The sequence below is a fragment of the Lagenorhynchus albirostris genome, chromosome 15, assembly GCF_949774975.1.
Source record: "Lagenorhynchus albirostris chromosome 15, mLagAlb1.1, whole genome shotgun sequence".
NCBI lineage: Eukaryota > Metazoa > Chordata > Mammalia > Artiodactyla > Delphinidae > Lagenorhynchus > Lagenorhynchus albirostris.
In genome coordinates this window covers 87,494,271-87,521,363 of record NC_083109.1, presented here as the reverse complement: position 1 = coordinate 87,521,363, position 27,093 = coordinate 87,494,271, and the positions used below count along the sequence as shown (strand labels likewise).

The 27,093-nt window shown below is 54.8% G+C and overlaps 2 protein-coding genes across 7 annotated transcripts in view; both read left to right on the top strand.

Moving 5' to 3' along the window:
* Positions 1 to 11,175, top strand: part of SUN1 (Sad1 and UNC84 domain containing 1) — a 51,752-nt gene extending 40,577 nt beyond the window's left edge. For all 5 annotated transcript variants that reach the window (XM_060125221.1, XM_060125220.1, XM_060125219.1 and 2 more), the window contains 6 exons: positions 951 to 1,205; positions 1,933 to 2,017; positions 4,706 to 4,821; positions 6,841 to 7,008; positions 8,869 to 8,961; positions 9,356 to 11,175. In XM_060125221.1, the coding sequence (XP_059981204.1) occupies positions 951 to 1,205; positions 1,933 to 2,017; positions 4,706 to 4,821; positions 6,841 to 7,008; positions 8,869 to 8,961; positions 9,356 to 9,469 (831 nt within the window). In that variant the 3' untranslated portion in view covers positions 9,470 to 11,175. The remainder of the gene's footprint in view (positions 1 to 950; positions 1,206 to 1,932; positions 2,018 to 4,705; positions 4,822 to 6,840; positions 7,009 to 8,868; positions 8,962 to 9,355) is intronic.
* Positions 11,176 to 11,797: 622 nt separating this feature from the next.
* Positions 11,798 to 26,701, top strand: GET4 (guided entry of tail-anchored proteins factor 4). 2 transcript variants are annotated; one of them, XM_060125227.1, is made up of 9 exons: positions 11,798 to 12,019; positions 16,559 to 16,637; positions 16,897 to 16,978; positions 17,424 to 17,573; positions 19,746 to 19,884; positions 21,178 to 21,318; positions 21,619 to 21,694; positions 21,805 to 21,877; positions 26,416 to 26,701. In XM_060125227.1, the coding sequence occupies exons 1-9, from the start codon at positions 11,868 to 11,870 to the stop codon at positions 26,499 to 26,501; spliced, it is 978 nt and encodes a 325-aa protein (XP_059981210.1). In that variant the 5' UTR covers positions 11,798 to 11,867; the 3' UTR covers positions 26,502 to 26,701. The 2 variants fall into 2 exon arrangements, with proteins under 2 accessions (XP_059981210.1, XP_059981211.1); XM_060125228.1 differs by lacking the exon at positions 11,798 to 12,019 and adding an exon at positions 15,829 to 16,052.
* Positions 26,702 to 27,093: the final 392 nt, after the last annotated feature.

The following is a 27,093-nucleotide window of genomic DNA, read 5'->3' as shown; positions in this document are numbered from 1 at the left end:
TCGCAGGCCCAGGGTGACAGTTTGCGGTGCAGGGAGCTACTGAGGCCGACGGGGCAGTGCAGCAGAGATGTGGCCCAGCCCGGCAGGCAACCCGTCTCCCTGAATGGGTTTGCAGGTCACATGAATGACTGCTCCTCAGTCCTCAGGATGGCGAGGTGGTGACAGTCTCCTCCGGGGCTGGCTCGGGACACAGGTGTCCTCATGGCTGGGGGACTGTGAATGCCTGCAGCCTTTGGGGGGAAGATCTTGAGATGGTCATGGGTCACAGAGGCACACGGGCTTTGAGACGAGCAGCCACTCTCCTGGGACTCCGGGCGCAGAGGTGAAAGCGCCAGTGCAGGGGCCACGGACGAGTGTGCAGTGTTGTGACAGTAGCACTGAGGTGGCCCAAGTGCCCGCGTCCGGGCCGCGGCTGAGCTGTGCGGCGGAGCATTCCAGAGCCTGCAAGTGAGGAGGTCGATGTGCTCGCTTTGTCACAATGCTGTGCTTTTCCTGGTGCTTCTGCCCCGTCTTCCGCTCTCTGTGGGGCAAGGAGAGGAGCTTATACACATAACGGTGTGTGTGTAGAAATAATGCGCTTGGACGCTTCCAGCCTGCGTAAAGTTACGTTTTCAGTTGTGTGTGTGACTGTTTCCTTCTCAGACTGAGTTTGAAGACGAGGGGCCCTGTCATCTGCACCTCACCTGGGGCAGGGCCCCTCTCCTGCTGTCCCGTGGGCACCCAGGGCACCTAGGCTGTGCTCTCCTCTATCCCTGTTCCCCTGAGTGTATTTCAGCCTCCTTGGAGGGTTCTTAAGTTTCGTATGAAGGGAAGAAACCGTGTCAAGTTTCCATTATGGATTTTGAACTGCTGTGTGATCTTTCCAGGGTATCTAAGGTGACAGAGTGAAGAGTTGAAATGATTTCGCTAAAACAGTAGACTCATGTTATATTCACCAATGATTTTACTAGGTGGACGCCCAAGTCAGAGAAACTCTCAGACTCATGTTCTCCGGAGATCAGCACGAATCTTCTCTCGAGTGGCTGCTCCAGAAACTGTCTGCTCAATTTGTAAATAAGGATAGCTTGCAGATTTTATTACGAGATTTAGAGCTGCAGATACTGAAGAACATTACCCACCACATTTCTGTGACAAAACAGATGCCAACTTCTGAAACTGTAGTATCTGCTGTGAATGGAGCGGGCGTTTCTGGAATAACAGAAGCGGTAAGTAGACGATGAGAATTGTTTAAAATACACGTGGTAGTGAAACTGATCATCTAGGTATTAAGCTAGCAGATTTTTAAATTTATTTATTATGCATGTATGTATGTATTCAGCTAGCTAGCTGCGCCTGGTCTTAGTCGCAGCACGCAGGATCTTTAGTTGCGGCACGTGGGATCTAGCTCCCTGACCAGGGATCAAACCCAGGCCCCCTGCGTTGGGAGCGTGGAGTCTTCCCCACTGGACCACCAGGGAAGTCCCAAGCTAGCAGATTTTGATGTTTTGTTCTACGAATGGTCTTCTAGGGATGTGATTATGATATAAAAAGTGCTTAGCACCATGCAGGGTGCTGGGAATGGTAAGCTTTGGGTGTTATTGTTATCACGCTACTTCTTAGGAGTACTTTATACTTTATTAATCTTTTTGTCCCAAAGACTTGGTCTCCCTGGGTGGCCACATACCTTCTGGAATTACACAAAAATTTCCCATAATACAGTCCCAAGTTACCATCTCTAACGCTAGTCCTTGCTTTGTCCACTTTTTATGGCACTGGGGGTTCCGGCTCTGAGACTTTCTTGCCTGTGTCTGAGCCGGGATCCCCGCAGTTGAGAGCAGGACTGAAGTTTGGGATTGCTGAGACAGCCCCCGTGCCTGTTGTCCCCAAATAGAGTTAACTGAAAACATGTCCTTCATTTCTGGGGTCGTCTCCGTGTGTGCCTCCACTGCCCAGCAAGCGCGTGCCATCGTGAACAGCGCCCTGAGGCTGTACTCCCAGGACAAGACTGGCATGGTGGACTTCGCCCTGGAGTCCGGGGGTGAGTGCCAGACCCCTGACCCAAAAGTGCTACTGTCAGCGGGAGACCACTCAAGAGGCTGTTACCTGCCCCACGCCCAACAGTAGGGAGCTTGTTAGAACTTTCAAAGATCTGAGAAAGAGCATTATTCTAGGCGGGCCCCTAGTGTTCTGCCTCAGAGCACAGCCAGGTTCCCCCAGGAGCTCTGGTGGCTGTGCTTGCAGCTCACGCGTCAGCTGTGGGTGTGAGCCTGTGAGATGACACACATCAGCAAAATCTCAGTTTGGGGGCCTTTCAGTAGCTTTTAGGTTTTTCTGGCCATATGAGAGTTTACCACCACAGAAATTATTGATTATTCACTTATGATCTTGTGTGTTGTAAAGTGTGTGGGTTTTTTTAAGTATAGAGTTCAGTAAAAAGAAACTGACCCTAGAGCAGCATGGGTCAAGCTGAATGAATAGAGGGAAGGATGGGGGTGCTATTCTGGTTTCTCGAGGAAGTGGTCCATTGAGTCTGGAAGTGCTGCGTGGACATGGCACAGGCTCTGGACCAGGTGTATTGGATAAACCAGACTTGGTTTAGTGAAGCATCGTGTCCGTGGACTTCTGTCACCATCCCTCGGTGGCGTCCAGGGCAGCACACCCGGATCACACATGGGAACACGTCTGTGAAAACGGGAATGACGTCTTGTCAATGCGGGGAGCATTTTGCCACCATACGTGTTAGAGAAAATCTTGGTTTTCTGAATTTTTAAAACTTAGGAATTGCAGATGAGGGCTGGGTGACTAATACGGTCTCTTGGAGGAAAGGAGGTTCTTGATAACACTTCAGTAATAAAGGGTGAGGGCCTGTGGGAGGGGTGGGGACATCAACCCACAGTGAGTGTCAGTCACCTGCCCCAGCCATTCAGAGCACCAGGCGATGGGGCTCAGAGCGGCCTGGCGGGAGCTGCGGCCCGTCCCCATCGCTCACCTTCTCACGGGGGCTGAACAGACAGTGCAGGAGGCTGCCGCTCCCGGCAGACACCGCCAGGTTCTTCCAGCATCAGAAGTTAGTAAGGCTGCTAACTGCTCTTCGGTATATTTTGTTTAGAATGACTGTTTTAGAATATTAAATGATTTTAGTTTTGTGTTTTGAAATTCAGTGATTTCTGAAGAAATCATTTTTGCAATTCAGAGACATCAAATGACGATTTAACAGTTCAGTGGGACCAGTAGTTGTCATTTTTTCTTAGAGGCTTAATGAGTCCTCACAGGTTGGTATGTTATTAATTCAGAATTCTGATAATCCTGACAAGGCTGAACTGAACGTTCTGTTACTGAACAAAACATATATTGGCTCTTTTTAAGTGAAAAAAGTGAGTCAGTGTATTTAAGAAGACACTTTTTTAGAATGACAATAAGATATTTTAAAAAGAATTCAGTGGTTCAGAAGTTTGGACCTGCTGATCAGCTATGTCAAAATCACATTGTTTTCTTGTTTAAAATTCCATCCCATCCAATCCCCTCCCCCGTTATCGGGTGAGAAGCTCTAAAAGGGGCCTGCGGCTGCGTTTGCAGATGTTCTGAGGGGTCGTGATGTGCAGCCAGGTTAGGGACTGTTGGCTCTTAGCATACAGACTGCTCAGGACTTTTTAGTTTTATTACTCACTTATTTGTTTTTCTTTTTAATTTATTTTAGTTGATGTTTCTTCCCACACCATGTTGTTTTGGCCTGCTTTGGCACCAACATCCTGTCTGTCCTGTTTCCGGCAAAGTGGACTTTTTTTTTTTTTAACACTCTTTATTATTATTATTGAGGTATAATTCACATAACAAACTTCACCATTTTCAAGTGTACAGTTGTATGTTGTACAACAGTCACCACTACCTAATTCCAGGACTTTTTTTTTTTTTTTTAATTTATTTATTTTTTGGCTGCATTGAGTCTTCGTTGCTGCATGCAGGCTTTCTCTAGTTACGGCAAGCAGGGGCTACTCTTTGTCGTGCGCGGGCTTCTCATTGCGGTGGCTTCTCTTGTTGCAGAGCACGGGCTCTAGGCACGCAGGCTTCAGTAGTTGTGGCACACAGGCTCAGTAGCTGTGGCTCACGGGCTCTAGAGCACAGGCTCAGCAGTTGTGGCGCTCGGGCTTAGTTGCTCCGCGGCATGTGGGATCTTCCCGGACCAGGGCGTGAACCCGTGTTCCCTGCACTGGCAGGCAGATTCTTAACCACTGTGCCACCAAAGAAGCCCCAGGACATTTCTGTTTATTTCCAAATAGAAACCCTGTCCTTGTTAGCAACTTCCTGTTTACCCCAGCAATTGGTAATCATCATAATATTTTATCACTTTGGCCTATTAAGTAGGTCCTCTGAAAACCTGACAGGTAACACTGGTGCCTGGTTGAATTCATCATTATTTATTTTAAAACGTGAACAAAAGTTCACTCAGAGTCGCTGTCCCTATAGTGGCAGGCGGGGAGCCCAGTATTTTAAGAGTCTTTGGTGGGTGGTAGGGACTGTGTGTCCTAAAGTAGTTGTGAACTGTTGACACTGAATTTGGAAAAAGTAAAATTAAGAATAGAGCTGATCTTCAAGTAGAAGATTCTTTATATAAGTTAGAAACGTGAGAATTTTTAGAACATTTCAGATAAATCTCTACAGGTGGGTAGTGATATTGTTTCTGAAACAGTAGGATAAGATGCTGAGACACATTTCAACTCTGCTGTAGGTGGGAGCATCTTGAGTACCCGCTGCTCTGAGACGTATGAGACCAAGACCGCACTCATCAGCCTGTTCGGTGTCCCGCTCTGGTACTTCTCCCAGTCCCCCCGCGTGGCCATCCAGGTGAGCAGGTGTCCAGATCATCGTGTGCGGGTCGAGGCCTCCAGCACAGTCATGGTGCCGGCTGAGCCGTTTTAGGGCTGTGCTTGTTTACCTTGTTGTTGAGGTGTAAGCTGGAGCATGCGGACCCTCAGTCTACAGCTCAGGGGATCTGCATCAAGCGGGCACGTCTGTGGACCCAGGAGCACAGTCCCAGCGCCTCTAGGTCCCCTATTGCCCCCTCTCACCTCAAAGGTGACTTCCGATGCCATCTGTTGGTTCTGCTTGTGTTTGATTGGTGCAGGCGAGGCTGCCTATCCTGTCCTGTGTCTGACTTCACCCATTTCTCTGGGGTGTCGCTCACCGTCAGAGCTGGAGGGCCTTCCACGAGGAGGTTGTGTGTTGTGCTTCCTCGGTGTTTCAGGAGGTGGAACGGGTGGAGATGCGCAGGTGGCGTCAGGAGGAGCCCCTCTCCCTCTGCATGTCACACCCACGGCTGCTCAGGGGACTGTAGGGCCCTGTCCTCCAGTGCCTTCTGCAGAGGCGCTGGGCGCCCCGCTGCTGCAGAGCCTCCCTTCACCGCCCGGGCTGTGCCCACGCAGGGCTCAGGGACAGAGAGCTGCAGCGCTCAGAGACGTCCACCGGACCTCGGCACTAACGTTAATGACAGTGTTTGAAGGAAGGTCCAATAACTCCCTCTGTGTGAACCATGCACACAGTAGCCGTCTCTCACTTAAAAAGCGCAAATCCGATCTCAGAGTCGGGAGTTGACTTGAGCATCCAGTCAGGGTCAGTGAACGTCCTAGTGGCCGTCTTGTCCTTGGGGGCTGCCCGGCTTGGCATTTGTCGTCTGAGCTGCTTGGACTGACCCCGCTGCCCTTGGCCCCAAGCTGCAGGGCTGTCCCAGAGGTCGAAGGGCTCCAGAGGTCTCGACGTTCTGCCGCAGGTCCACAGCCTTGTCCCTGGGCTGCAGGTTGGGTCTGGAGCTTAGGTAGCGGCCAGTACCTAGGTGCTGGGTGGATGTGAAGGGGCAAGTGGAGGCGGGCCTGCTGGGCACATCCTCTCGGGAGAACCGCACGGCACCCTGGACGGGAGAGTTGACACTGAGGGACTGTGAGTCATAGGTGAGGGGCTGCTCACGGGAAGCCAGAGTCTGCAAAGGATCCAGGATCGGCCCCTCTGCTGCGGCTCAGATCCAGGCCTGTCTGAGAGGGCGCAGCCTGGCTCACCCCAGTGGAGCCTGGCAGCCTCTGCGGGCGGGAGGGCTGTGCCAAGGGCCTGAGCCCCTCACGCAGGTGGGCAGCGGCGTGTTTGGAGGGGCAGGAGACGCACGCGTGGCATCAGGATGAACGGGGAGTGGGGGCCCACATCGTCCTGGCCTCTGAAGACACGCGGCTCCGCCGACTTGACCAAGCCCTGGCGTGGGCTTGTGGCTCCTCTGTTGCTGTTAAAAGTGCTGTCACGATGAGTGTGCGCCGCCTCTGCATCTCGTGCCTGTGCCCACACGCGCTCGGCTGGAGGTGGCTCTCCCGTCAGTCAGAGGGTAGCCGCATACGCCGATGCTTGGTCTTCCCAGCGCTGCTTCCCTCGGCGATGGTGTCAGTGTGCAAGAGTGCACGTCCTCGCAGCGTGCACAGCAGGTTTTGTTCGGTTCAGGGTTATTGGCAATCTGTGAGGTGAGACATGGTGGCACCCCGTCATTTAAATTCGTAATTTCTTGTTTTCTGTAGGGCGGCGCATCTTTTCCTGTCTGAGGACCACCGAGAGTTGTGTTTCTCTGAGATGTGTGCCGCCCTTTCTCTTTAAGGTTCTGGCTGACTCAGCACTCGCCTCACACTGCACACAGTGGGCCTTTGGGATTAAGTCACAAATGCCTTGCCTCACTTCATCTTTTGATTTTGCTCACGACCGTTTCTTACCAGCAAAAATTCCATTTCCACCCCCGCCCCCAATGTTAACCAGTTTTTTCTCTTACTGCTCCTTTTTTTCGAGTGGTTAAGAGCTTGTTCAGCTATTGAGTTTTAGTGTTTGCCTTTTCCCCAGCCTGACATCTATCCAGGGAACTGCTGGGCGTTCAAAGGCTCCCAGGGGTACCTCGTGGTGAGGCTGTCGATGAAGATCCACCCGACCACCTTCACCCTAGAGCACATACCAAGGACTCTGTCACCCACGGGGAACATCACCAGCGCCCCCAAGGACTTCGCGGTCTACGTGAGTGCACCCCGTCCCGGGGCGGCCCTCCTCACCCCGTCTGGGAATCTCCTGGAGACGAGCCCTGCAAACGCTGGGGACTTGAGTATATTACCGGTGTCGCTGTCCCCCCCTCTGCCCACTGACCTCTGAGTAGCCAGTAAATGTGGAGGGAGATGTTCCAGGGCTTCCCCAGGGAGGGAGGCTTGGGGCGCAGGGGGACAACAACAGCCCGGCTGTGGGAGGACTGGCCTCTCATCTGCTCGGCCGTAAAGTCTGTTCTGACAACACCGTGAGGCTGAATGTACAGAACAGAATGAGGACGTTGGGAAAAGGACATCCAGAATCCCAGCACCACAGAAGTCACCATTAACACTGGTATTTTCCCTTAAAAAGTGCAGTGGAGGGACTTCCCTGGCAGTCCAGTGGTTAAGACTCCACGCTTCCAGTGCAGGGGCCACGGGTTCAGTCCCTGGTTGGGGAGCTAAGATCTCGCGTGCCGAAAAAGAAGTACAGTTGAGACCAAACCATTCATAAAATTTCACTTCCTGCCTTAAAGAAACAAACCGGCCGTTAAGTATTTGTCCGCGGCATCGAGCTTTACTGCGCCAGCTTCAGGTGTACAGACAGCAGCAGCATCTGAAACCTGAACACATTAGAGCGGCACCACCGGTCACCCACGCTGGGCCCCTGGCCCTCCCACCCACAGGGTGTGAAGTGAGATCTTCACATGCTTCTTTAAAGAGCAGCACAGAGTGCCCTTGTCCACGTCCCCACTTCGCCGTTGTTGACTGTTTCCACTCCCCATGTTTCAGGATAAGCCTCTTCGCTTTTTGGTGATCCTTCAGGCTAGACACTCAGGTGGCGTTACGTTTCAGGGGTTCAAAGGGGGCCTTGGATTCATCGCACCATACGCATTGTTAGTATGAGAAGCGTTCCTTATCTTGTAGTTCCCTTTCTAATTGAGTCCTCTTCTTTCTAAATCTCTGCTAATTCGATAGATCTTACTTTAATCTACATTTCTATGTATTTCACATGCATGTTTCCTTTTTTGTAGATTCTGGTTTTGTTTCTATTCATTTACCTTTTGGTATCTTAGTTTCCTTATGAATATTTGAGCTTTTTAATATAAAAATATTAATCATGTGTTATTCTGTTACAGATGTACTTCCCACTGTCAGTCTTAACTTTGTTTAGTTACACCTGCTCATTACCTGTAATTTCTTCCATGGCATTTTTGTACCTAGAAAGTCCTTTCCCTTTATGAAACAGACATTCAAATTAGTCACCTGTACTTCCTACTTGGTTACTTTTTTACTGTGGGAAAATACACAGAACATAAAACCTACCATCTTAAGCGTTTTGAAGTGTGCATGCAGTTCAGGGGCATCAGGTACATTCACACTGTCGTAAAGCCATCACCACTGTCATCTCCAGGATGCTTGTCATCTTCCCAAACTGAGACTCTGTCCCTGTTAAACACTGTCTCCTGTCCCCCAGCCCCCCGGCGCCTGTCCTCCTCTTCTTGGCTGTGTGAGTTGACCTCCTTGGGGCCCCACACTCTGCTGACCTGCTCTCCTTTCCCCAGGCTCATCACGTGCCCTTGGGTTTCCACTTGGGAGCATGGAGGGCTACAGTGGGCCACGTGGGTGTCGAGTGTGTTCTGCTACCTGTTAGCTTGCCCTCTCCCAGCTTCAGTTTTCCTGATCTGTATAACGGGAGGAATAATGCCTACCTCACGGGCTTTGTGATCTGCGAGAAGCCCTTAATAAAATGCCCAGCACACAGAGGGCCTTACTTTAATGGAACAGTAATTTCCCTCTCCCAGTTAGCTCACTAACCGTTTTTCCTTTATTTAGTGACTAGATGGTTTTGTTTCAGGGATTAGAAAATGAGTATCAAGAAGAAGGGCAGCTCCTGGGACAGTTTACCTACGATCAAGAAGGGGAGTCACTACAGATGTTCTCTGCCCCGGTAAGGATCCTTGGCTTCACACAGGCTTCAGGCTCCCGGGTCTCCTCCCTGCTGCCTGCATCCACAGGACCTGCCAACACTCACGAAAATGCCCACGGGGTGTGAGGGCCAACTTCTGAGAAAGTGGATCTGAGCTTCCTAGCTTTTCTGTTCCTGAGTGAGCCTTTTTAGTATATAATTTGTTCTGCATAAATGTGTCAAGGGTGATGAGTTCTCAAGAGTTTCACCTGAACTTTGTGTCCTGTGATAGATGATATAGTTCACGTTAAAAGCTTAATCTCCAACTTGGCTGTTTAATCTCAAATCTCTTACCTGGGGAAGTGATTGGGCTTGGTGGTAGTAATATGAAATAAATGTGTTTTGTTTTTGTTTTTTTTCCCCTCCTCAATTGCAGAAAAGACCAGAAAGAGCTTTCCAAATAGTGGAACTTCGGATTTTTTCTAACTGGGGCCATCCCGAATACACGTGTCTTTACCGGTTCAGAGTTCACGGAGAGCCTATCAAGTAAAGAGACTACTCACTGTTCTTGTACATTTTGTATATACTGGGACAGCCTGGAACACTGGAATCCTTCACGGACACGGGCATACAGAGAGCAGTATAATGTCACCCCTGAAATAAACGCACTGACTGCCAGCAGGACGTGGGTGTGGAAGCGATAAATGCCGACACCCAGCTTGCTGTTCTGTCCACAGGAAACACTGCATGTTGACTGCTTGGGCTCAGAGACCCGCTAGCTACAGGTGGTCTCTGTGGAGATTCATCTGAATGTATAGTTCACAAAGATACTTACTTTTGGCCTCTGGGGGATTTGTTTTTGAACATAAAACTCTTTGTATTTGCTTGACATCAGGAACAAAGCAAAGGAAGTTAAAAGGTTTGGAGTGTTCTTGAAGCCTTGACAGCGGCCTTCACTGGCCCTTTTAAAAAGGACCTTTTGGGGCAGATATGTGTTCAACCCAGCACACGTTTCTTTCAGGGAAGAACAGTGTCACCAAAGTTCAGAGTTCTGAACTCCCTTTCTTTAGGGTGAGATTCTCCTCTGTTCGGCACCAGTAGTTCTTTCAAGTCACCAGGTGGGGAAGTAATGAAAACGGGTTCTCCTGCCTAGTTTGCTCCCACTTCTGAGAACGATTTTCCGTCAGGGCTTGGCGTGTGAACATCCGTTCAGGAACCCTGGAGAGTTTCCCTTTGCAGGTTGAAGTGGGTCTGCTTCGAAAGGGGATGGTCTGGATCTACACAAACATGTAAATAGAGTTCTCAGGTCTCCACTGGGCTCATCCCATCAGATTTTCCCTGCAGTTTTACTTCACACTATGAATAGGAACCAAGAAATCCAATCTTTTGGATATGTTCAGGTTTTGTTTTGAATTTTTCTGGAAAAGCAAACACTAACATGCTCTAAGTCTTTCAGAGGCTTATGCTTCTATTCCACTGATGGTTATTAAAGGAGATTGTCCGGTGTGGCAAATTCATGAAACCAGGACATTTGGTGATTAGGTTTTCTTACAGCAGCACTTTGTACTGGCTCTGGTTGGGATTTGCCTTTTATTATAGCTGTTGGCCATTCTCTCTCAATTCCTGTGAGACTTGCTTTGGTTATAATTAGTATTTAATATTTAGACTATTTTACTGAGCAGACTTTATAAATGAGATATCTGCAAGGCACTTAAGGTGTTACAGATGTTTTACCTTAAAAATTATTTAAGTTTTATTGGGTTAAGACAGTCTTTTGGTGTACCATAAATGTTGTATTTTCAGAAAAAGATAAAATGATGGTGCTGACTGGTTTTCTGAAGAGTTTTATGTATATTGCACAACAGTCCTCAGATATACAAAAACTACATAAACTAGCATTTTTTTCACTCTTGTTAGAATTGAAATTAATGCCTATGCAGTTAAGTTGGGTAAAACGTATACAGATGTTTCATATATTACAGGATACATATATAGATCAAAATTTCCTATATAAAACTAAATTTGGGAGATGGGGTGGAAATATTTTGAATATTAATTTATTTTTAAAGATGAGAGATAGGACTTTGTGCAATGTATTTTTGTAAATGCTTTTCAAAATATTTGTCATTGGTAGAGCTTCTTTTCGCTGCCACCAAATTGGTAAGATGCTATCGAAACGTTTAAATAAAGAGCTTTAATTTTTAAAAAAAATGCATGTGATATTTCAGATGAACAATAAACAGTGTGTTTCTTTTCTGTACCTGCTTGGTCTCTGCCCCGGGCGGGGAGGGGAACACAGCGCGTGGAGCGGCCCCTCCCAGGACCACTCTGGGCCGGGAGCGCGTCCGGCCCGCGTTGCGGGGCCGCCGGACTCGGAGCCGCGTGCGTCCCTGCCGTGCGCGCCCCGCTCGCGGGCGTGTCTCCGCGCTTCCACACGAACCACTTAGGAGAGAAGAGCGGCGTGTTTGGGTCTCGGACGTCGGGGCGAGCGCTGATCCCGAGCGCCCGAGTGGGAAAGCTGCCCGGGACCCCGAGCCGCCGGCATACCCGGAACGTATTCATTGGAAAGTCTAAATACCTCAGCGGCCTCAGTTACAGCAAGGACCACCCTCCCCGCGGCTGAGCTGCATTTTCCCAGCCGCCTGCCCGCCATCGTAGTGCCAGCTCCGCCCCGCGGAGTCACGTGCCCCCCTCAGCCGCGCCGCCGCGGTCGTCGTCTGCAGGCCGCGCCGTCACTCCGGAGCCCCGCCCTTTGATTGTGTGCCCGCCCTCCCCGTGCTGCGCGGGCACGCCCCTCGGTCACGTGGCCGCCCGCGTGCCGCCCGCGTACCGCCCGCGGCTCCTCGTGAGCCACCGTAGAAGGCTTCGAGCGGCCGCCGGGACGGAAGCCGCGAGGCGCCGCCGGCCGCGCCTGCGACAGCGTCGGCCCTGCGCGGAGCGCCGGCCTGATGGCGGCGGCGGCGATGGCCGAGCAGGAGAGCGCCCGGAACGGCGCCCGCAACCGCGGCGGCGTCCAGCGCGTGGAGGGCAAGCTGCGGGCCAGCGTCGAGAAGGGCGACTATTATGAGGCGCACCAGATGTACCGGACCCTCTTCTTCAGGTAGCCACTGCGCCGCGGCCGCCGCCTTCCAGGGCTTTCCGCCCGGCCGCCGAGTCCGGTGCCCCGCCCTCTGCCGCTTCCCATTGGCCGCGCCGCGCCGCCCCGCGCCCCCATTGGCCCATGCCGCTGTCCGTCGCCTGGGCGGTGGGAGCAGGGGCCGTGCGGCGTCCGGGGGAGGGCTGCGGCCGGGGAGCGAGACCCGGGACCCCGACCCAGAACCGTGACCGAGACCCCAGACTCCGCCCAGACTCTGGACTCAGACGCAGACTGAGACCCCAGACCCAGCCCGGACTCTGGAAGCCGACGCAGACCGAGACCGCAGACCCGGCCCAGATTCTGGACTCCGGCCCAAACCCCTGGCCGAGCCCCAGACCCAACGCAGACCCCTGGTCAAGACCCCAGACCCGGCCCAGACTCCGGAGCCCGCCCCAGAACCCTGATCCGGCCCAGACTCCGGACCCAGACCCAAAGCCCTGGCCGAGACCCCAGACTCCGGACCCAGACCCGAACCGCAGACGCAGACTCCGGACCCCAGTCCCCGGCCCAGACCACCCTCCCCCTCCCCCGCCCCGAGCGCCTTTGGGTTTGAAGCCCCAGCTCTGAGTTTCACGGTTTTCCTGCCTCTGGGAGTCCCGTCGCGAGGCTGTAAACGTCTTTCTCCTCTTGTTGTGTAGCCCTTGCTCACCCGAGTGTCTTGTTACTAAACCAGCTGTTCCCATAAAGCCGGTATTTTTGTTGTACCTGCGCTGCCTGGCCACGTGCGGCAGTTGAGCTTCTGAAATGTGAGTCCCTAACGGCCTGGGCGGTGAGGGTAAAAACACGGCCTTCAAAGACTTAGCGCAGAGAAAATGTCAGGTATTAGGAACCTTCAACTCTTGATCGCACGTTGAAGTGATGCTTGAATATATTGGATTAAATAAAATGTCTTTTTTTAGTGTGGCCTTAGGAATTTAGGTTTTCTTAAACCTAGCTCAGTTTTCTTTTGGACTGCAGTGTGTCACACCGTTTCTGCTGTCATGCAGCTACTGCTGTAGTTTTTTAGTTCTTACATGTGTAAGGCATTCCTGTATATTACACACGTTCTGTTAGCCTTCAGGTTTCTTGCCAGAAAACATTTGAGACACTCGTTAGCATTTAAAGATAGTTTTAGAGGATTTCGTCTGTTCTGTGGAATGCCTTTTCGTTCTAAACTGGTGCAGAACAGCAAATACTTTGCTGTGATATCTAAAGGCATTCATGCCGGCCTTACACCGTTTAGGCCTAGATTTAAATTTCTTCTTCAAATAGCAAGTTGAATCAATATTTTGGGAACTCTGGCAGTACTTTCTGCTTTGGTTGTAGTTGGGTTTAGACGTAACGCTTCGTGTCCCAGACCGAGTTTGAGCTCTGGCGCCAGAGGACCCGGTAGGGGTGAGTTGATGGTTCTTCACGGGATGAGCCAAAGATGTAAGTAGGCTCTAAGGTCTGTAACGTCGAGCTTTCGGCCTGGCAGCTTAGCCAGTCAGGTCTGTGTGATGGGGAGCTTTCGTAGCGCTCAAGATTTGTCGTGGTGCTTGCTTTTCTTGGGGACTTTTATATAAAGTATTTGCCCCGGTGACTAGTCAACAAAACTGGATCTTCCCAAAGATAAACATGGTGTTCCTTGTTTTGAGCCAGTTCTGCAGTTGCTGCTGTACCAGGAGCGTGATTGTTGATTAGCTTTGAAGAGGCCAGTCTCTGTGCGCAGAGTGTGCTTTGTGGTGACGTGGGGACAGATGCAGGCTGTCCACCAGCCCGGCCTTGACCTGGGTTCGCATTCTCTCTCTGCTCTGTGACCTGTGATCCAGGACAACTTGTTGAATCTCTTCTCTGAGCCTTGGCTTCCTCTTTGATCTTTTAGGGGTTCTTACACCTCTTCAGAACTCCTGAGAAGTAAGTGGTCTCCTGTGGGCCTCTTTGGGGGATGCGGTGAACTCAGGCACCGTAGCAGTTGTGGCCGTCCGGGGCCCCAGCTGAATAGGCCTGGAGTCGTCCCTGTCTCTGCTGGGTACCGTCCACGTTCAGACCTGCGCTTGCAGCCCTGGTTTAGAGCTCTGCACGGGGGCCCTGAGAAGTCAGCTTCGCTCTTTTGATGTCTTTCTATAAATAAGTGCTTTTAAGTGTTTATATAAAATGTAAAACTTGATGGGTTTTGACATCTGTATACACCCAAGAAATTATCACCAATCAAGGTACTGAAAATACCCATCATCCCCAAAAGCCTTCTCACCTGCCTTTACAGTGAATTCTTCACCACTTGCCCCCAGGTGCCCGCTGATCTCTCTGTCATGGTAGATGGGTTTGCGTTTTCTGGACTTTTATGTACGTAGGATTGTACAGTACGTCCTCTTTTTATGCGGCTTTCTGAATTCCCTCAGCACGATCATTTCAAGATTCGCCTTTATGTGTATCGTTAGTTAATTTCTATTGTTGAGTGGTGTTCCATCGTATGGGTGGACTACAGTTTGCCCATTCACCTGCTGGATAAGTTCACCAATCTGTGCTATTTTAATTCACTTACACTGTGTCCCCCAGCAGTTTGAGGAGGAGAGGAGGAACTGGGCAGCCCGGGAGGTTGGACTTATGGGGGGTGGGGTGCCGCCGCCCGGGGCAGGAGCCAATGGTTCTGAGAGAGGCTGAGCTCCGTCTCCTCGAAGGTGCGGGTGCCCAGGGCGCTCCCTTGCCTCTCCAGCCTTCTCTCTGCAGGGACGGGGGAGGGTCCGTTTTCCAGGCCTGATGGGTTGTCGGTACTTTGGCGACTGCTCTGTAGGGTGGCCTGTGGCCTGGAGGGGCCTCTGCACCCGCCAGGATTTAACTGTGAAAGGGGCCTCGCTGCCCAGGGGCCTTCCTGAGATGAGTGTCGATTGTGGGTGTTTTGTGTCTTAAATCAAATGAAGAAATTTTTTGAAAGAGGAACTTCAAACCTGTGTACTCAACCACCTGGGGGTAGGATGGAGCTCCCGGGAGAGGGCGTGGGGTAGACACTGCGTCTGCGTCGTTAGTGTTAACGCTTGTGTCTATGCTCTGCTTTAAAAAAAAAAAAGTGCAAAATGAACGATTGCACAGACGCAGCGCGGGGGGGTGGGGGGCTGCGGTGGGGGAGGGGCGGTGGTGCTCTGAGCCCCCAGGCCTCGGTGGCACCCCGCCCCCTCCGGCTCGGGCACCGGGGAGCCACATCCGCCCTTGCCAGGGCTCTGCGGTGCCCAGAGAGCACGTCCAGCTTTCAGGGTGCCTGTCGCTGCTGCGGGGTTTCCAGCTCCAGGCCCCCTCCTGCAGGGCAGGGCTGCCCAGGGCCGTGCGGCTTTGGTCACTGGGGAAGCCGCCCCAGGAATCCAGCCTGTCTGCCTCTCAGGGCTCCGCTCCCTCCCCAACGTTCTAGGCATTCATCTCTTGCTGTGCCTGGGGAGGAGAGTCCGGAGCCCTGTTGTGTCCCCAGAGCTGAGCGGGGCTGCGTGACTGTCCCCTAGGAGGCGTGCCCGCCGTCCGGGCGTCTGTGCCGGTGGCAGCGTGAGGGCTCATTTTTCCAGAAGGCCCCGTTCCGTGCCCACGCCCCCAGGTGCCCCGTCTGCCCCTCGAGGTGCGCGGGGTTCTCCTGGTCCAGCCCGGGTGCTGACTGGGACGGGGCTGCTGCTCCCGAGCCTGGTGCACAACAGTCCTTTTCTGTGGTTGGTCCCGGCCTGAGCCTCGGGCCGCGAGCCAGAGGGCAGCGGGGCTCCCCTGGCTCCGTCTCCGCCTCCAGCGCGCGCCTGCAGGCCTCGTCTCTGACTCCGCTTGTCTGGGCCGGGACGCAGGTCTGACCGGCTGGGCGGGTTTCCTTCCTGATCGTCCCTGAGAGGAACGTGCAGCCGTGGGCTCGGTGTCCTGCACTCAGCTCGGGCCTGGCCCCGCCCCCCTGAACGTCTGTCTCACTTATCGTGGACGGAGCATCCTTTCTGTCCCGTGTGTGCCGGGTTGCCTGTCAGGCTCTCATCCGTCTGCAGTTCGGCAAGCCGGCTTTTCCCAGCTTCCGTCCCTGGTGAGAAACGTCCCCGGTGGAAAGTGGTCGGGGTGGAGGGGGCGGCCCGGCAGGCCCTCGGCCCCAACATGTGGCCCTCGCCCGGTTCTTGCTGCCCCTCACCACAGCCAGGCCTGTGCTTGAAGCTGGAAGTGGCCCCCGGCCCCCCGCTGGTCCCTCTGCTGAGACCCCTGCCCAGCTGCAGGGAGGCTCTGCTTCTGGTCCGTTTGGGCGGAGAGAGTGCCTGGCACACTGTCATCAGACGGCGCTGCTGCTGCCGCGGGGCGCCTCGTGGGCGGGAGGGCTGGGCCGTGGGCGCCCAGCACCGGCCTGGACAGACGGGGGTCGGGGGCAGCTCCGGGAGGTGCCCTCGGGACCCGAAGCCCAGCTCCGCTCCGTTCTCAGCGGAGGCGTATGTGGGGCGGGTGCTCGCTTCCTACTCGGAGGCCGAGTCTTTGGGATCTCATCTCTGAAACGAGCCCTGTGAGATCCCGGCCCTGGCCGGCCCTGCCCTTCTCTCCGTGCAGGTACATGGCCCAGAGCAAGCACGCCGAGGCCCGCGAGCTCATGTGCTCAGGAGCTCTGCTGTTCTTCAGCCACGGCCAGGTGAGCCGTCTGCCCGGGGCCAGGGTTGGCGTGGGGGGGCCAGGGAGAGGCCTGGTGGGCAGCCTGGGCTGAGCGCCCCTGTGTCCCAGCACCAGTGTGGGGCCTGAAGGCTAGTGGCCTTGGTGCTCAGAACCATCTCTTAGGTGCAGTCGGTCGCTGGTTTCTAACTGGAAACCAGAGCCACTGCCCAGCCTCACCGTTTTCTGAGAACGGGCCAGAGCCTCGCGTCCCACTGACAGTCCTTTTGTATGTTTTATAGCAAAACAGTGCAGCTGATTTGTCCATGCTGGTCCTGGAGTCGCTGGAGAAGGCGGAGGTCGAGGTGGTCGAGGAGCTGCTGGGTGAGATGGAGTGGACACGCGTGCCGTTGCCACATCACCACGCCATTCCCCTGCCCCCACCCCCCGACGCACCCAGCCTCCCCCCCAGACGCACCCAGCCTCCCCCCAGACGCACCCAGCCTCCCTGGCGCGTGGTGGGTGCCACGTGGTCTGGAGCCCCTGCCCCGTTGGGCGAGCCCTGCTGCGAGCTGCCCGGCCGGAGAGGCGCGCGCAGATCCCCACTGGGGCGGCCCCCCTCCCTTCTGCTCCCCGACACAGGCTCAGCTGTGGGGAGGCGTCACAGTGAGGACGGTTGGGGTGGCCCCAGGACCCCCCCGGTGTGCCTGCCGCTTCTGCGCTTTCTTTCAACGTGAACCAGTTGTTCTTAATTAATTTCTGTGAGCTGCATAACACGGCAGCAGCCGCGGCTTCCTCTGGCTCAGGCTTGTGTGGGTGTCGTTTGCAGAAAGTCTGGCCAAGCTGTTCAGCCTGATGGACCCCAACTCCCCGGAGCGAGTGGCATTTGTGTCTCGAGCCCTGAAGTGGTCCAGTGGGGGGTCCGGGAAGCTGGGCCACCCCCGGCTCCACCAGCTGCTGGCCCGCACCCTGTGGAAAGGTAGGCCGTGGGTGGGCGGGGGCCCCTGCGGGCAGGTGGGCCAGGGAACAGGCGGCCCTTCTGATGCTCTCCGGGCTGCTGCTGGCAGGGTCCGTTCGGATCAATTACAATCATCTGCGCTGCTGACGGGGGTTGGGGGGTGGCCCTCAGAGTCCCAAGCCGCCGCTGCTCTGAGTGTGAACACCTGCTGCGCTTGGGTGGGCGGGGCGTTCCCTTTAATGGAGCTTCCGGTCCCCTGCCGGCCACCCGCTCCCCCGCGCTGGGGCCTCCTTCCAGGACGTCCTTCCCCTGGTCCTTCCGCCGCCGGCGTTCTGCCAGCACTTCTGTTGTCTTCTAAGTGAGCGTTTGCGGGGGCTGTTCAGTCCACGAGAGGGGGTCAGGCCCGGGCTCAGGCAGAGGAAGGGGAGCGGCCTGAGTCACTCTTGGGCGGGTGTGAGGGAGCTGTGGCACCTGGGGCCTCGCGTGGCGGCCGTGTGTGCAGCTCATCCACGTGGTGGTCCAGGGGTCTGGGCCCCACCGGCCAGGTCGGCTCTGTGCCTCGTCCTCACGGGCCGTCACCCGGGTGGGGTCAGGCGGAGGGACGGCGACCTTGGGCAGGTGTCTTGGGATCGCGCGAGCGGGCCCGACCTCGTCTGTCTGAGGCTGTGGGAATTTGGAAGGTCTAGAGACCTCTGGACGCTCGTGCTGGGGCTCTGTCGATGGTTCCGTTCAGCCAGCGGCCGCGCTCCGCACTGCCTTGTCGGCCGTGCGGGCCACCTGCAACATCAGTGCCTCGATTCACACCCGCCTCACTCAGCCTGTGTGCCAAGGTGCCAGGCAGAGCTGGAGGGGGCCCGTGTCTGTGGGACCCGTGTTACTGGGACCGGCGCCTGGCGTGAAGCAGGGAGCATGGCACCTGCTCAGTGGCTGAAGAGCTGCTCAGAGGCCTCGCTGGGGTCGAGAGCTATTAAGCTCTCGTGTATTTAACATTAAATGTTTGAACCTCAAGACCCAGGCATCTTACGGTGTCACGTCAGGAACGGATGGCGAGTGAGGCCAGCGGGCCCCGCACCTGTGGGAGGCCGTGCTGAGGGGCATCTGCAGGGCCCCGGCGGTGGGCGGCCTCCAGGCAGGCGTGTGGTGTGGCCCGGGGCCCGCCATGCTGTGCAGGGCGCCGTGGGAGACCTGCCTACTCTCGGTGTCCCCGCTCCGCTGGGGTTTCGCGCAGGCGCCTCTCCGGGGCTTGAGGGCGCCTAGTGGCCTGCCGGATTTCTCTTCTCACGTGGAGGCTCTAAAACCGAAAGGTCGCTCTTGGGGCTGGAGGGAGAGGAGACCAACAGAACACAACGACACAGAGCACACTCTTCTCTGAAGTCACCTGCAGTGCTGGGAGCTGATGCTGGGGGGCAGTGGCGATCTGGGGGTGCCCAGGTGGGAGGAGAGTGCTGGTGGAAGGTGGGAGAAGGCCCAGCCTGGGAGGCGTGCCCTCTGTCCGGAAGGAGAGGGAGCCAGTGCGGCGTGTGAGTGGGAACTGGGGGGCTGCCTTAGCACCGCTGCCCCCGGGCGTCCTTCCCGCGCTGCAGGGTGCCGAGTGGCATCCCTGGGCTCCCCAGCTAGGTGCCAGAAGCACCCCCAGCTGTGACGGCTGACGCCGGCTCCAGACCTTTCCCTGCGTCTGGAGTAGGGGTCGAGTCGCTCTGGGTGAGAGCCATCGGCGTGGAGGGTGGATCCAAGGGGGAGGAGGGGGTGTGTGTGTCCAGGTGAAACTGGGGAGGTTGGGAGCTTGGTCGCTTTTTAAGAAAACAGACCATTAGAACCCCCTTAGAGCTCAGTAGCCGGTTTAGAGTCAAAGGCTCAGAACAGCAGAGCATCAGAGGAAGCACCGTCCTGGAGGGCTGGCATCCAGCCCTGTCCTGGTCCTCGTCAGAACGGCAGACTCGGGGCCAAGAGGGCCGCTGGGCTCCGTCGTGCACACACCGCACTGGCGGGATGCGGGTTCTGCCCCAGGGCTTGAGGCCGCCTTCCTGTCCAGCTCCCAGGTGACCCCGATTCGAGTGGGGACAGTCTGGTCTCTGCTGGGGACACAGCCCAGGTGGAAGTCAGCGCGGCGATGACGTAGGACCGCCATCCTCCCTGCCTGCGGGGCAGGGGGAGGAGGGGCACTCATAGCTGCCTGCTTGCCTGCCTCCGCAGAACAGAACTACTGCGAGTCCCGGTACCACTTCCTGCACTCCAGCGACGGGGAGGGCTGTGCCAACATGCTGGTGGAGTACTCCACGGCCCGGGGCTTCCGCAGCGAGGTGGACATGTTCGTGGCCCAGGCTGTCCTCCAGTAGGTACCCGCTTGCTGTCCGGCCCTTGCGTCCGTGGCCTCCTGGGGTCCAGGGCTAGCCTCTGGTTGAGCCTCGCGTGAGGACAGGCCTGAAGCCACTCAGTGTCCCACACGCAGCTCACGTCCCCCAGTGTGACCCCTGCTGCTGACCTCCGGGCACCCCAGACGTGCCCCTCAGCTCCCCTAGGCCGACTTGTAACGTTTCCATTGGCGGTAGAAGTACTTTCTGTGCTTTAAATTAGCGTTTTGTTGCCATTGATTTTCTATTTTCCCCATTATCTATCACGTTTGGGGGCGGTGGTTAGTGTTGTGCAACTATTTTTTTTAGGACACGTACACTTACCAACTTTTCAGCCTCCTGGGATGTTACGTGCACGTGCATCACAGCCTTTGTTCAAAGGCCGTTTGCCTTCCCAGGTGTTTTGTGCGTCCAGACACAGTGATGGGGGAGTTGCCCGCCCACTCCGCACCCCAGCTCTGTGTCTCTGCCCCTCTGTCCCCGTTGGGCCTCCTCTTCTTTTGTTTTCTCTCGACAATTTATTTTGAAAATACTGAAACACAGCAGAGTCGCTAGAGGCGTGAGCATCCTGTTGGGCTCACACAGCCGAGAGCACACGTTGGGTGACCTGGGGCCTGACCTCCCTTCCCACTGGACCATGTGTTTGTCCCACCACATGTCTGTCGATGAGATTACTCCCTCCCAGGAAAGCACTTGCATCTGGTGGCCGGGCCTTGGGATGGGGTGTGTCCCATGAGTTGGGGTGGACGGGGAGCTTCCGAGCTCTGACATGTCACCACTTGTTGCTGAATCTGCGACTTTGAAAACGAAACCTGTTTAAAATCCAGGACTCGCTGGCCCTGGCTTTGGCATGTGCTGGCAGTGTTTCCTCTGGCGCGAGCCCTTTCTCGCCCATCCGCCTCCGTCGAGGGCGTGCACCACAGTGAAGTCCGGCCGTGGACACGCCCTCCACGGGGCGGAAACAGGAGCCCGGGCAGCCTCTGGGCCACCGTGCTCTCGCGGGCAGGGGCAGACAGGTGTGGGACAGGTTCAGGGAGCCCTGCCGTCTCCTGGATCTGCTGACCTTGAACACGTCACCTTCTCAAGTTAGTTCTCCCCGGCCATAAACCTTGGGACTCCCTGGGGTGGCTGGTCCATGCGAGGGGCCTGGCTGGTGCCCTCGGTGTGTTGCACGGGGGCACGGGCCACATGGGGCCCTCTGGGCAGGCGCTTGTAGAAACCCGTTTCCTCCTCCTCCGGTCAGGTGTGCCCACTCACTGGGATCTTATTTCCAGGTTTCTCTGTTTAAAAAACAAGAGCAGCGCGTCAGTGGTGTTCACGACGTACACACGGAAACACCCGTCCATCGAGAGCGGCCCTCCCTTCGTGCAGCCCCTGCTCAACTTCCTCTGGTTTCTGCTGCTGGCCGTCGATGGGTGAGCGCGCCTGCGTGCGTGTAGAGGCGTGTGGGTGAGGCGTGCGCACGTGCTTGTGTGGAGGGGCGCACACGTGTGCGTGGAAGCACGCAGAGATGTGGGTGAGCGCGCGTGTGTGTGGGTGTGTAGAGGCGCGTGGGTGAGGCGTGCGCACGTGCTTGTGTGGAGGGGCGCACACGTGTGCGTGGAAGCACGCAGAGATGTGTGGGTGAGCGCGTGGGGGGGTGGAGTCGTGCGGTGTCTGTCCACGTCCTTAGTCTCGTGTGGGCATCGGCTATGCTGCGCTCTGTCCTGTTCCAGGGGGAAGCTGACGGTGTTCACGGTGCTGTGTGAACAGTACCAGCCATCCCTCCGGCGGGACCCCATGTACAACGAGGTGAGGCGGGGGGCAGCCGCTGGAGGGGGAGGGGGAGAGACACTGTGCGCGGGGTCCGCGTGCAGCCTCGGGCTCAGCGCCCTCCGCGACCACGCCTGTGCCTCTTCCAGTACCTCGACAGGATAGGACAGCTCTTCTTCGGCGTGCCACCCAAGCAGACGTCTTCCTACGGAGGCTTGCTAGGTGAGGGGCTCGTGGGGCGGGGGGCTCATAGTGGGGGCTTGTGGGTGAGGCCGGGTGTGGTGTGCTGGCCGGGGGAGCGGAGCAGGCAGGGGCCTGGAGCGGGGCCCAGTGCCAGCAGGAGGGTTGCGGGCTCCTAGCTGTTTCCCTCTGCGTGTTCCCCTAGCAGAGCTCGTACGGCCCCCGATGAATAATTGTCCCCTGGGGTCCCTCTCCGTTGGCCACAGGATCGAAGCCAGATTTCTTTTTTTTGTGGTAAAGTACCCATTACGGACAATTCCCCACCTTAACCGTGCTTAAGCACGCAGGACAGTTGTGTGAACTGCATGCACACTGTTGTGCAGCGGATCTCCGGAACTTTCCGTCTTCCCAAACTGAGACTCTGCCCCCATTACACACTGGCTCCCAGTGCCCACCCCCTACTTTCTGTCTCTGTGAACCTCCAGGGACTTCACATAAGTGGAATCACACAGTGTCCTCCTTTGCCGGCTTATGTCACTGTCAGGTTCAACCCTGTTGTAGCAGGTGCCAGGATTTCCTTCCTTTTTAAGGCTGATTCATGCTCCATCGTGTGGATAAGACTGCATCTTCAGTGGACACCTGGGTTCTTCCACCTTTGGCTGCTGTGAATGTGGGTGTGCAAGTTACCTCCTTAAGGCCTTGCTTTCGGTGCTTCTGGGACACCCAGAAGCAGAATTGCTGGATCTGTTTAATGTTTTGAGGAAACGCCACACTGTGTTCCCACAGCAGCTGCTCCCCAGCAGGGCACAGGGGTCCCAGTTCCTCCACGTTCCTACCAGCAGTTGCTGTTTTCTGGTCTTTTTGACAGTTGTCATCTTACTAATGGGTCTGAGGTTTGATCGTCCTGATTTGCATTTCCCTAGTGACTAAGCACGCTGCGTATCTTTCGCGTGCTTATTGGCCATTTGTGTGTTTGCCTGTTCGTGTCATTTGCTTAGTTTTGAATCGTGTTGGTGGTTTTACAGGTTCTCTACACTGGGTATTAATTCCCTTCCAGATACATGATTTGCAAATATTTCTCCCATTCTGCGGGTTGCCTTCTTTATTTTCTTTAAAGACTTTATTTTTTAAAAGCAGTTACAGATTGACAGCAAAACTAAGAGGACGGTACAGAGATTTCGCATAAATACCCCTTCCCCGCCACAGGCGCGGCCTGCCCATTATCAGCGTCCCCCAGCAGAGGGTACATTTATTATGGGTGAACCTGCATTGACATGTCATTATCACCCGAAGGCCAACATATTGATACATAAATTAGGGTTCGTTTTTGGTGTTTACCTTCTGTGGGTTTGGACAAATATGTGATGACGTGTATCCGCCATTACAGTATTGTGCAGAGTCGTCGTGGTGCCCTAAAAAATTCTCTGTGTTCCACCTGTTCGTCCTTCCCTCCCTTGTTGCCTTTTTACTCCCTGGAGTGTCTTTTGATGCACAAAATATTTTACTTTTCATGAAGTCTAATTTGTCTATTTTCCTTTTGTTACTTCTGCCTTTGGTGTCATTTCCAAATCCAGTGTCACAAAGCCTTTGCCCTGTGGTTTCTTCTAAGAGTTTTATTATTTTAGGTCTTCCATTTAGGTCCTTGATCCATTTTGAGGTGGTTTTTTTATGTGGTGTTCTACTTATATAAGGGTCCAGCTTCATTCTTTGGCATGTGGATTTCCAGTTTTCCCAGCACCAGTTGTTGAATAGACTGTCCTTTCCCCATCAAGTGGGCACAGAACCCTTGTCAAAAATCATTTGACCATATATGCGAGGGTTCGTTTCTGGGTTCTGTATTCCATTGGTCGATATCTGTCTCTATGCCGGACCACACTCTTTTGATGACTACAGCTTTGTAGTAAATTTTGAAATGAGGAAGTGTGAGACTTCCAGCTTTGTTCTTTGTCAAGATTGTTTTGGCTATTTGAGTTCCCTGAGATTCCATATGAATTTTAGGATGGGTCTTTCTATTTCTGCAAAAAAATGTTTTGGGGATTTGAGATTTCATTAAATCTGTAGATTGCTTTGGGTAGCATGACATTTTAACAATATTAAGTCCTTTAGTCTAGGAACATGGGATGTTTGCATTTATTTACGTCTTGAATTTCTTTCAGAATTTTTTATAGTTTTGATTGTACAGTTTTCCACCTCTTTGGGTCAGCTGATTACTAGGTATTTTATTCTTTTCGATGCCGTTGTAAATGGAGTTGTCTCCGTAAAGAAGTTATTGTGTAGACTCTTCAGAAATGTTTACGACAAGTAAAATCGTATCACTTGCAAGCAGATCATTTCACTACTCTTCTTCAACTTGGAATTCTTTTATTTCTTTTTCTTGCCTAATTGCTCTGGCTAGAACTTCAGGTTCAGTTGACCCTTGAACAGCGTGGAGGTTAGGGGTGCTGACCCCCTGCACGGTTGAAAATTGGCATATTAACTTACAGTTGGCCCATCGTATCTGTGGATTCAACCAACTGCGGACCAGGTAGTACTTCAGTATGTATATAGAAAACAATGCACAATAAGTGGGCCCGTACAGTGCAAACCCGTGTTGTTCAGGGGTCACCTGTACCATGTTGGACACGAGTGGTGGGAGCAGCACCCTCGCCTTGTTCCTGGTCTCAGAGGAAGAGCTTTGACTCTGTCGCTGCTGAGCGTGATGTCTGCTGTGGGCTGTTCATGTATGCCTTTTATTACATCGTAACATGAGATGGTTTCCTTATGTTCTTTCTGGGTGAGTGTTTTCATGAAAGAGTGTGGCATTTGTCCCATGCTTTTTGTGCATCATTTGAGGTGATCACTGGTTTTTCCTTCACTCTGTTGTGGTGCATCGTGTTGACTGATTTTCACATGTTGAGCCGTCTGCACTCCAGGAGCAGATCCCACTTGGTCATGGCGTCTGATTCTTCCACTGTGCTGCTGAATTCGGTTTGCTAGTATTGTGTTGAGGATTTTTGCATCAGTGTTCATAAGGGATATTGGTCTGTAGTTTTCTTTTCTCATAGTGTCTTTTCTGGGTTTGGTAGTGGAAGGATGGGTGGTACCAATTCAGTAGCTTCCCCAGTGAAGCCGCGAAGTTCAGGGCTTTTCTTGTTGGGAGAGATTACACAGCCTTCTTACTCATTAGAGTCTCTTCAGAGTATGTATTTCTTCGTGCTTCAGTCTTGGTAGGTGCTGGTGGCCAGATCGCTGACCCTACCTCTCAAGGCCAGGCCACCTCCCCGTGTCCTGCCCGTTCTTCTGATGCAGCCTCGGGGCTCCTAATCGGACTCCTGCCCTCCAGCAGGGTGGGGACCAGTGTAGGCCTGCACTTAAAAGTGGGTTTTGCCATCCTTAATGTTTTATTTTTGAATAGGTAAAGCTTGTCTCACAGAGTCCAGATGTGCAGGCTCGTCGCCAGCCCTGCCACTGGCCCATGGCGACTTGCAGGCCAGGCAGTGCTAGGTCTCCTTAGCTTCCTTCCAGGGGGAGCTTTGCAGACACGCAGACGGCCTGCAGTGGCAGGACCGCCAGGCTGGCCCCTCGGCGCCTGGTCTCGCTGCTCCGACGAGTTGCTGCTCCTGGCCCTGCCTCGTGGGCTCTCCCGGGGGGAGGGTGGAATGAGCGTTTGTCGTTTTCGTTGCCATCGTCAAACTGTGCTCCGTGGAAAGGTCTTCCTGTCTCCCAGATTATTTGAAAGGCTGTTTCCCCTTAAATACAAGTTGGACTTTTTACCTGTAAACTGGGTCTGTCTGGAGTTTTAGTGGAAGGTGTGCGGGGCCACTTCCCTTCTCCAGGCTCTCATGTCAGAGCCACTCGTCTCGGTGGCTGGGTCCTGTCCTGCCCACGCCTTGGGCTTCTGCAGCGTCTGTCCGTCCACAGTCGTGGTGACATTTTAGCATGTTCAGTCTCGGGCTGCTGTGACTGTCAGCTACTGCGTTCCCATCTGACTCCCTGCGTTTTCCCACAGAACTTCCAAGCGCGTTGGCGCCAGGTGCGGTGACGGGGCCGAGCTCGCTGCAGCTCGAGGCGGCTTTTACCCTGAGGGCGCTGCTCGCCCTTTGTTTGTTGTTCCCCTTTGCGAGTTGGTTTAGCGCACTTTTTAAACTTTGCTTTTCTATTGACATGATAGTTCTTTGGATAAAAATTAGGTAAAAAGGAAAAGTGTCCATCTTGACAAGGCCCACAGCAGTTAACGTTGTCATGTGTAGCCTTCGGAACTGTAACATGTGACTGACTTCTGTGTCACTTGAGAGTTAACATGTGAGCGAGTTACCTGCCGATCGGCCGCCCGTGATCCTCCCAGGCCCGTCCTGGCGGCTGTGCAGCGGCCCCTCGACAGGCACCTGGGTCTTCTCCCCTCGCGGCCCCAGCAGGATCCCTGCGTCTCCAGGCGCGGCAGACGCGTTTCTGTGGACAGACCCCCGGAGGGGGCTCCGGGGTTGGGCTGCTGTTGTCTTGCCAGGCCCCGGTCACGCGCCGTGGGAGGAGGCGGCGTCCGGGGGTCGGGCAGCGGGCGAGGTGCGGCCGTGGCCCTGACAGCGCCGTGCACCTCCTTCCAGGGAACCTTCTGAGCAGCCTCATGGGCTCCTCGGAGCAGGAGGGCGAGGACAGTCAGGACGACAGCAGCCCCATTGAGCTCGACTGACGCCCGCGGACCTGCACGGACTCGGCCTGGACTGCGGCGGGTGCGGCTCCCGATGCGGGTCCAGACCTGGGCCCCCCGGGCTCCGGCCGAGGCCGAGGGGCCGCACGGCGGGTGTTCTGGGGCTGCCGGGGCCGTGCTGGCCAGGCCGCCGTGTACCCTGAGATGACCCCAATAAAGCACAGGCCCTGCCGCGCCTCCTCTCCCGGCCCGTGTGTCTGGTTTGCTTGGGGAGGGCTGGGTCTCGCACAGGAGGGCCCTGTGGCACGCGGCGGGGGTGCCATGCCCTCAGGCGGGGCGGGGGTGGCCTGGCACGTGTCCTGGGGAGCGCCTGCTCCATGCTACACCCCAGGAGCTGCAGCCGAGCGCCCAGCTGTCGGAAAGGCGTCTCGTCTGGGAGGCTGCAGGACCGTCCGCCATCGTGGGGCAGTATTTACTGTCTCCAGGTGACAATGTTTTAGGGTTTAACCAAATGATCGGCCCAGGAACGAGCAGGTCTGTCCCTTCTCACCGATTGTGTCAGATGCCCCAGGATAGTTACAAAATGGGAAACACTTTTATTTTTTCACAATTATAAGAGTCGTAGATGATTAAT